This window comes from Aptenodytes forsteri, unplaced genomic scaffold (assembly GCF_000699145.1).
Source record: "Aptenodytes forsteri isolate BGI_AS27 unplaced genomic scaffold, ASM69914v1 Scaffold46, whole genome shotgun sequence".
Taxonomy (NCBI): domain Eukaryota; kingdom Metazoa; phylum Chordata; class Aves; order Sphenisciformes; family Spheniscidae; genus Aptenodytes; species Aptenodytes forsteri.
The window spans coordinates 4,954,150-4,964,345 of record NW_008794774.1 but is presented as its reverse complement, the minus strand read 5'-3'; the positions used below and the strand labels follow the sequence as shown (position 1 = coordinate 4,964,345).

Genomic DNA, 10,196 nt, shown 5'->3' with positions numbered 1-10,196 from the left:
TGGGCATGGTGGTGTTGGGTTGATGGTTGGACTCGATGATCTTAGAGGTCTTTTCCAACCTTAATGATTCTATGATTCTGTGAATAAGTCAACATAAATACCTACGTGTACAGACCCATATAATCCTAGACTGAAAGAGATGCCACCTCTGCCTTTTTCCAACCCATTCTACTAGCTTGAGTCTCTTCCCACACCCCCACTGTGCACCACCCACTTTAAGTCTTCTTAAACCTCCTCTTTCCCTAAACTTCACCTACTACTATCCTTTATTTCACCTACTCCTCACAGTTCTCTGTCTTCCAACACTATTCTTCTTCCTGACATTTTCTCACCCCAATATATACTTGATTCAGCCAGGGAAGAAGACTCAGTACTGTGCATCCTGTATCTGCTTGGGGAATATAACAAAGCCGTTCTTCCAAACCCCGTCTGTTACACAGACACAGCAGACTGTGCTGAGCAGGAAAGGAATCCCAAGTAATTTTGTCCGCTCTCACACACTTCCCCCCTTTTTTTATTTTTCGTTACCAAGTTAAAACTTTCCAGAATTATTCAAAAGCTGAAAACGAAGATTACCCACCATAAATTATACACAACTTCTAGACAGAAGTCTTAGATTCATCTAGCTCCCTGAAAAGGAATGTTTTCATAACAATGTAAGTGTATACGGAAAAAAAAATCTGTTATAAACCTGCCACATACGTTTTCCTACACTCCTCCCAAACACTACTGGAGACAGGACCCTATCGTAACTATTATTTTCAACATTCTTGCTTTGGCAAATAATCTATAACAGATTGGTTATTTTCTCTACCTTCCCATAATATGTATGGTTACTGATATGATTAATGGAATCCCAGGTTCTGAACCTTGGCTTGGTTTGGCAAATTGCATCAGATTGTGCTGTTTTCTAGCAACTGAAAACTACAGAGAATGTAAACTATAAGTGGTACTCAAGCTGTCTACTGACATTTTACAATGAATTTAAAAGTTAACTTACACATTGAGTTTTTCCAGGTTCTCTCGGGCATTGTGTTTTTCTCTCTCATATGCATTTTCTACCTCTTTGAACTCTTTCTTGATCATTTCTAAATCTGAAAGAGCTTCTGCTTGGCTGGCTTTTTCCACCTGCAAAGCTCCTTCAAGGTCTCGAATTCTTAACTACAAAGTGATAAGAAAGCAATTAAAGCAAGTTAGGAAAAATTATCATGATCTTTAATGCTGTTTTATGTTCTGTTCTGCTTTACAGGTAACTATATTCTATTAACTCTATACAGAAGTATATACAGAGAAAGCACTGAACCCATGTAAAAATGTATGAATACATACTGTTCAAAACAGAGACAAACAGGTATGCTGACCAAAAGCATCTTTTATTCTCCTTTGGTGGTGTCTGGATTTTTCCTTTTTCAGTTATTACTGAAGTTTTCCAGGGGAATTCTATTTTTTAAGTAGACTCATGGAAGTGTAGGATTAACAGTAAAGGCTGCACTTGCACTCAGCACAAAGCACACTTGAAAACCTTACCAGTCATTAACCCATAAAAGATAAGTCTCTAACTTTAAGGAATGTTACCCTCCCAGTTCCTTTGTATGTTGTAAAAGTAGAGAGAGGAAATTAAGAAAACTAAATCTTTCCTTTCTTCTAGTTTAATCATCACTTTAAAAAAATTTAAGTGCCTGTAGATCATGAGAATAAGAAAATAACTGACTGAAGAACGGCAGTACTCATTTTTGTTACTCAGAAAATAAGAAAAAATAAGATACCAAAATTCCTTTTTTTTTTTTTTTGCTTAGTTTTTCAAAAGTCCAGTGTGAAGGGCTTGTTAGTTGGTATGAGATTACTAAGCAATTGTCATTTAGCTTTTTCTCACTTGCTTTTTAAAATAAACCAATAATCAATCTTTAGTGGTAACTGCAGATATCATAACTTTGTTTGAAGCTGAAATGTACTCTGAATAATTATATTTGGAACTGCAGTTTCAGGATGCATTAAGCTCTCACTCCTAGAGAAGCTGGATGTATGCACTGTATCTCCAAATAGCTCTAAATGCCCATTCAAAAGATACAGGGCAGGATATTTAAACAGTAGTACAGTGTTTAACTATTGTGAAATATTTCCTTTCCCCTCACTGTTTAAAGTGGGAATTCTCACACTTACAAATGTGACATTTTATTTTATTATTTATTCTAATAACTTTAATTTTCCCTGAAAAGTAGATATTTTTCTATTCTCTCCTTTTATATAATAGCTATTACAATTTTGACACCTGTTGCAATAAAACTATTCAGTGTTTTCACTGAAGCAAGTAAAGCGGTCTTAACATTTTTGGAAGATTGTATCTTTACAACTTCATCAACTGTTTTACTGTAAACTTGTACAAAATATTTAACGAAAAGTTTACCTGGATGATCTCTGAATTGAATTTGGATTCCAGATGTGCTGCTCTCTCTGCTTCAATGTTTTCTTCCAGTTTCTTTATTCTCACTGTAGCTGCCTAAAAGTATATTTTGAAGAAATTTAAGTCCAGGGAGATGGTAAACATGACACAAAGCTTCTTCTGTTAATTCAGTATATTAGGACTCCATACACCAACCTGATGTATCTGAACCACTTGTACTTTGGAACTGTGAGAACTCATACCAAGAAATACATATAAAATTAATTTTTACATATCTAGAATATCAAATTATTACTTTCTATTTAGTTAAAGAAATTGATGTAGCATTATGTTATTGCTGCATTTTTTACAATAAAGAAAACTGCAGCTGGAGTTACAAAGCAGAAAGACCAAGCTAAATATTCTACCTATTCCCTTACTATTTGCTTTTGCACCAATGTTGTCACCTGAGGCAACATAACCACACCCTGTACGTCCCAAAATACAATGGGGTATTAATAGAGTATCTACAATTTCAGTGACGAGACAGATGAAGCACAGAGAAGATACAGAATTCCTCAAAAATACATTGGCTTTGGCACCTGATTTCCAATTAAGGTGCCCAGCACAGATTGTTTTGCAGCCCTGGACTAGTCATAGTTTCCCTACAACAAAAATCTGTAAACTCTGCAATGTTTTAAAGCAGTAACCTAGTATTTTTTTACTGCTGTGTTCCTTGACCTGCAAGTATTCTGTTACGTTTTTGTCTAGCAATTATCAGGATGTTCATGATCTCTTAACAAATATCCTGACTAGTTTAGTCCGTTACTACATCTCATTACACAGAACACCTGTACATGCATGCATAGTTTAAACAAAATGGGATTCTCTGAATTAAACTGTTGCATCTTTCTTATGCATTTTTACAACATTTAGAAAAGCACAAAAATGCAAATGACTATGCTAAGAATCTACTTGGAAATTTGGATTGCCTACAAGAAGTAGTCTATATTTTTACTAAACTTTTTTTCTTTTAAAGTGATCCAAGCTGAAAAAATTTGTTTCAAGTTACAATAAACACAAAGACAATCACCAGATATGTATGTCCAGATAAAGGCCGGGACACAGAATTTCATCTGGAAAAATACTTTTATCAAAAGCAGTAACTAAATATCTACTATAATGGAAATTCACATGCAATTTTAACTACACTGTTTTCTATCATTAAAATCTTTTTACTTTGACTGATAACTGAATTGAAAAGCAAAATTCATCCCAAAATATCTCTTGGCTTCAAGTTAAATCAGGGAGATCAATAAAAAGAAATTAATATTAAAAAGTCATTTAACATAAGCACATTTAAGGTTACATAAAAACAATTGAAGTTATTGATTTTGGAAAAGTAAAATGAAGTAGCAAGTGTGTGAGACTGCATCTTGATTCTGAACATTTAAAAGAAGAGAGAGAAACATTAACAGATGCTAAAATAAAAGCTCTTGGCAATAAATTTAAACTTTGTATAATCACACAAAAGGAAAGACTTTTGAAACTGATGTCCATGGAAGGCCTACTAAAGGGGAAAGCAGCAACAGCACAGAGCTTACCAAACCTACTCCACAGTTAGGTCTGTCAAAAGGCTTAAACTTTGCCTCTTCCCAGGAGTTTTATCTGCTTAACGTACTTAATAAAAAAAATTCACAAATCCTGCACAAACACTCCCACTGTACTTCCATACTGCTAAGATTATTCTCAAAAATAGCTTAATTTAGACTCTTAACATTCATAATACATAAAAAGTATTATTCTTTCTGAACTTCAGTTCCTACTCCCCTTTGCCCTTAATGGAGAATTACCAAACTACCTCCTGCTTCAGTTTGGAAGGACTCCTTAGCATCCTCCAACAGGTCAACATCTGTCAACAGGATGGTTTTACACAAGAATACTGCCAGCCTAGTAAAAGTAGTCAGTGAACAATAAATGTAAGTGATGTGGATTTCATTTCTTTTTTAATAACGTTTAAAAAGTCAGCCTGAAAATAATTCTATTTTAAGTCTGAGGAGAAGAATGAAGGAAACAGTGAGGAAGGTACCTATCACAACATTTAGAGTGGGAAACAGAATTTTTAAAAAATAAAATGAAGAAATAGAAACTTCACTGAGAATATTTCACTGCATACCCTCAAGAGCAAAAATGCTTTTCTGCCTTTGGCTGCTTTGTTCAAGTGTCAACTGTCATAGCAAACACTGACATGGAAAAAGAAAAAAAAGTTATTCTGCAAGTGAAGTTTTTAGGCATAACATACTAATTCACAAGCTCTGTACTGCATTTGACTTCTAAGTCGTATTTTATTTCCTAAGCACCAGGCCAAAGTAGAACTATGCCTTCATCTTGGCCTCTCTTCAGCTGAAACAAGAGATGCAAGATGCTATCAAAATGGTTAACTTATCCTCTCAAATGGAGCCCCCTAGAACTGTTAGATTTCATCCATCCCAAAAAGAAAAATAAAAAAAGAAAGAATAAATAACAGCGTGAGTGAGGGCATCTGCAAGAATGAAAAATTGGAGCAATCACATTCTCCCAAACAGAGCATGTATGTATCAGTTCTTGGCATAGTTCTTTAAAAGTAGTCTATCTCCTTGAGCCAACATGATGGACACTAACTGTAAGGACAAGAGACATGGTCCAAAGGAAACACAAACTCCCAGAAATACAGAAATTTCAGTCCTAAGAAAATCCTGGGACAATGAGGGAAGAGAGGCAGGAGCAAGCAGACACCTGTAAGAAGTGCCAACGTATCACTCTTGCTGTCTTAAGTAAGAGCAATTCCATTTAAAAACAGAGATGTTTGCAGATGGTTCATTTGCTTGAGTTGTCACAAGTCACTGAAGAATTAACTTGTAGAATTAGCATGCCTACAAAAAGAGAAGCACTGGGAAAACTAGTGTTTCAGCTACAGAGATTCCTGATGATCTCTGGAATGTGAGAAACAGACTACTAATTGCAAGCAGGACAGAGTATCTAGCCTATTGTAAAAGAGGTATCAACCCTAGGCACTGACCAAAGAAGAGCTAGATGTACCTGACAGGTATTGGATCTCTTTGAATATTTTCCATTGAAGACAGTACACACAGGGAAATTAAATTAGTAACTAGAAATCAAAATATCTGTTTCACAGATAAGTATCATCTTACAGATCATATCCCCATATAAAGACATGAGAAAATTGACTTGTTCAAAACTGGGGTTTCTTCGCAAGGTTAGGAATCTCAGCACCCTATTCTTGCTTTTAAAGCTCATCTTCTTCTAGAATTTGATTCTTTAAAGCTTTGCCTCATACCAGTATTTTGTTACAATTTTGATTTTTAAAACCTTGTTTAAATTATTTCACTGGACTTTCAGAAAACAAAGACCTAGGGAGAGAAATAAAATGTATTTTCATTCAAGACAAGTCACTGTCAGGGACCTGACAAGAACTGCCACTAACTTCTTGTATTGCTAGAAGCCAAAGATGAAGAGTGAACTATGTTCTCCTCAAAAGTCTCAGAAGATTACTCAGGTAACCCTTAATCTTAGCTTACCAGTATAAGCAGCTGTCTTACCCAGAAGAGATTCAGATGCTTAAAAGAGCTTGCAGAAAAATTACATATGTAAATTGAGGAAGTCATGTAGATGCTGTCTGTGTCTGGTGGAGCAATGAATATTCTTTTTCCTGGGTTCTATGATTTGATTGCTGAAGCTTATGGTTCATCATATATCTAGCAAATTTAAACAAAGACAGATGCCAGCTAATCAGTGGGAAATTAGCGGAAAAACAAAAACTTCATGAGAGAGATCTAACCAGCCATTAGCACATAAGCCTTCCTAAGCAATGCAGAGTTATTAAATATAAAGAAATTCAGATTTGTTTAGACTGCTCTAAGGAAAAGAATCTTGCAATCGCTGTTTATCTAAGTGCACATCAGCCATAAAAGTTGCACCTGGATTCCAAGCTGAGTCTGAAGTTTTATTTGGGAAGAACACAGCTGCAAAAAAACCCACTATATAGAAAATCTTGTCTATTTTGCTAGCAAAGGCTCAAACAGGCTCTACTGATGCTTATATGCACTTCCTTTCACAGTGAGAAGCTGCATGCTCTACCAGTGAGAATGATCCATTACGCACTCTGTGAGGGAAAGAAAGAAATGTCAGGGATGAGTCTAACCTGTAACACCATACTAACAATTCCAAAAAGAGAAATGGGACGAGGAGAGGAGTTCCATGTTCCTGTCTGACAAACAGAAAGACACTGGTACCGGCACCATGTTAACCAGGCAAACCTCTTTGAATCAGATGAAAGGTCAGAATCAGTACCCTTACTGAACCATATGTGTCCGAAAACTTTACACAATGCCTGTCTAGAAAGAAGAAGCTGTGTGAAAACAAGTTACAGAGAAAGGTTGCAGGCCACAGACATCCAGACCACAGTCTCTCAACTGGGAGTCAAATGAGAATACTTTCTGGTTTAGCTTGGAAAGCTTCTTGTCAGGTCCAAGTCACAGAGATCAATCTCAAGGATGGATCCAAAAAGTGGGTTCTCCAATGGTTACACAGTGTTTGCTTACCCAACATTGAAAACATTGGTTATTCAACAACATTCAGTCACTCGTTACTTCCATGTGCACCTACCAGCATATATGAAGGCATACATCTTAAGTAAGATACCACACACAAACTCATGGAATCTCCAAAGTTTCCTTAGATATTGAAGCTGAGCCAATTTCAGTCTTAATTTAAAGAACAAAGACATCTGGGATCTGTTTCCATGATAGTACAGACAGAATTGTGACTTTTGAGAAACAGCAAATAAAAATGACTAAGAGAACTTCAATGCCAACCTCAGAACTTGTGGGCAACCATGCTATATGTTTACTCTAATCCTTTAAGGTTCAGTCACTTTTTCCAGTGTCCTATTGCATATGAATGCTGATGTGGTTTCTAGGAGACATTTTCTGCATGCTAACAGTTTGCAATACCATTTTCCAAACTGGCCTCTGTGGCTTCCACTTTTCTCAGCTCCTCACACTTGCTCTAAGTACTGCAATATCTGTGAATTCTGGGGCACTCTGTACTGAAAGAGTAATTCAGTATCCTACATTTGTGCAATGCCACAGCCACGAAAATGTCATCTTTTGGCATTTGCATTTACATCAAAATACCTTTTATCAGATAAGCAACAAAGAAAACAATAGGAAAAAGAGAAAAGTATATTTACAACAGTTACTAAGTTTAGATACAGTAATAGAAGTCATTTTTCTCTTCTCTGCTTCTATTTAGACCACTTCGACAAGATTTTTCAGTTTCATTTTATTAACAAGTTGTCAGGATGCTTACACTTCCCCATGGCTGAAGTCCAATTCCTATGTGAAATGCTCAGCCAAGATAAAGTTTTAAGTGAAGAGGACACACATGTATCTCCTATCTGGATCATCATCCATTCACTCTGTTTGTATGCTTCTGTATTCAGATTAAGATCTTACTTCTTCCTACTTAAAAGCATTTCCCTATGACTCCTAACTCAGATCAGGAGGTCAGGTCTAAACACATCTTTGGAAGATGTGCTGACCACTTCCACCTAGTGTTAGAAATGCTGATGCCTCTTGATCATGGTAAGGTGGAGCCATCTCCTGTCCGGATAATAAACAACCTTTTAGTAACTATAAAGTTACTTAACTACAAACAATTCTTAACCACTGAAGTAAAGATTCTTTCAGCCTGACGGAGTGCTGTCAACCCTCACCATAAACATTTCCTTATATGAAATCTAGAGTAACATGTCTCATTGACAGAGGAGCCATACTTGACCTGCACAACATCAGATAAACAACTACACTGGCATGGGGGCTACAAGATAAGCCATACGCTTGACTTTAGGTTAAAAAAAAGTAAAAACGACTAGGACTGCTAAACTGATACAGTTTGGTTGCCTTTGGATAAAGTCCAAGTCCATTCCAAACTGCAACTAAGTTGCAGTTGGAGAACCCATCTCAACTGCTCTCCCTTTGTACAGTAGCTTACGGGGAAAAAACATATCCCTTTTGGTTCTCGTGCTCAGTAGCTGGTAAACCCCTTAACAGTACATGAACTGACACTGTTACTTTATACATGCACACAGACAAGGTTAATGCGTGACCTGTTACTAACTCCTGGTGAGGGCTACATAAGACAGTATTCAAACAACGTCGGTCTGATAGCGAGGTAAGAGCGAACAGCCTTCAAACTAGACTTGAATAATATGATGACATAGGAGATGATAAAGTGGAAGCTCCTCTCAGAGAGAAAGTCCATTATGTCAGTGAGCTTGTCACTGAAGAAACATGAACTTTGGAGCCACCATAGAGACACCATTACAAAAACTGCAGTGCTTAGAGAATACACAAGACAGTTACAGTAGCTAGAATTCCTAGATGCTAGCTGTGCATTGTGGAGAAAATAGAAAGCAGACAATTAAGTAGGGGTAAGCCGTCAAGAAGTGTGTAGTCATAGAAGACAAAAAGTAGTTTAAAGTTTAACCAGTAGCACTGTTAACTGGCTGAGGAATGTGTCCTCTCTCGCACTGCTTGGAGCTTTTTGAAGTCTTTCTTATGAGAATTATAACTTACCTAACACTGCAGTTCATGGTGAAATTAATAAAAACAAGGAGAAAAAAAAGCAGGTCTGCAGATTTGGGGGTTTGGTTTTGTTTTTAGCTGGGACCTAAATTTCATGTTTCACTGACTTAGATACAGTAAGAAATTTAATACACCCGCAGCCTTAAACTATTGCATGCACATATACCTTCTGCAAATACGGAGATGGACCATCACTCAAAGTTTTCTTTGCAGTCATCTCCCCATCATAGCAGCATTACCAAGCTAATAAAGATGACACGTTTAGCAGGACATGAAAAGGTCAATATACTTACAGGCAGGGGAGCAGGAAAGGCAACGTGAAAGCTAAGGGAATAGACTTTAAATGGTAACTCAAAGCCTCAGAAATATGGCAACATACTCAGTCTCAGAAATAAAATGGACCAAGTTATGGGACATTTTTCAGGCCTCATGAGAAAGGCTTAAAAACTTTGAGAGACCTTGAGCTCCAGCTTACTAAGAGTTGGCAGCCTCAAACCCATAAAACAACAATAGAAAATCACTACATTTCTGTGAACAAGACAAAGAGTTTGCAATTTATGAACTAATAATTCTGGTTCTCATGGTAAAATCCACATTCCCCTTTCCTCCACTGTTTGTCAAACAGCTTTCCCACCCAGCTTTTTGGCAGCTAGACACATCACAAGAAACGCTATTTTTAAATACAAGTTGCTATACATTTCCCAAGAAATCATCTTTCCAGAGCAATGGAGCTAAAGGGTAAAATAAAAAAGACACTGGAAATCCAGGAAACTGATTATCGTAAATAGTAGTATCTTGAGTTCAATACAAATACATCAAGAATTTGTTTGACTACTGAATCTTAGGTTAAAGAGGCAGAATGATAGTAAGGTTCCTAATCTACATTCTTCTGGTACAGTATGTGTTCCACTTCAGAAGGACTCCATGTCCATGCAATGGTATATCACATTGGCATCACTGCAAACTGGAAAGCTAGCAGGTTAGACACTGTACCAACAGCTATCTTTCAACTGAAGAGTCCACAGAAACTTGCCGTTATTCTTTCTCATCATTTCTGTTTCCAGAAACTAGAAATGTCCTCTTTTAGACCACGTTCAGAATAATGATTGAAGGATAAAACCAGACTAATATTTAAAAAAAAAAAAAAAGGGGGGGGGGGCAACCTCTTT

The 10,196-nt window shown here is 36.7% G+C and overlaps 1 protein-coding gene across 1 annotated transcript in view; it reads right to left on the bottom strand.

Annotated features, from left to right (window-relative positions):
• CCDC171 (coiled-coil domain containing 171) overlaps window positions 1–10,196 on the bottom strand; it is a 179,129-nt gene that overhangs the window by 148,654 nt on the left and 20,279 nt on the right. The window contains 2 exon segments of the mRNA XM_009274285.1: window positions 1,001–1,161; window positions 2,405–2,497. Of these exon segments, the coding sequence (XP_009272560.1) occupies window positions 1,001–1,161; window positions 2,405–2,497 (254 nt within the window).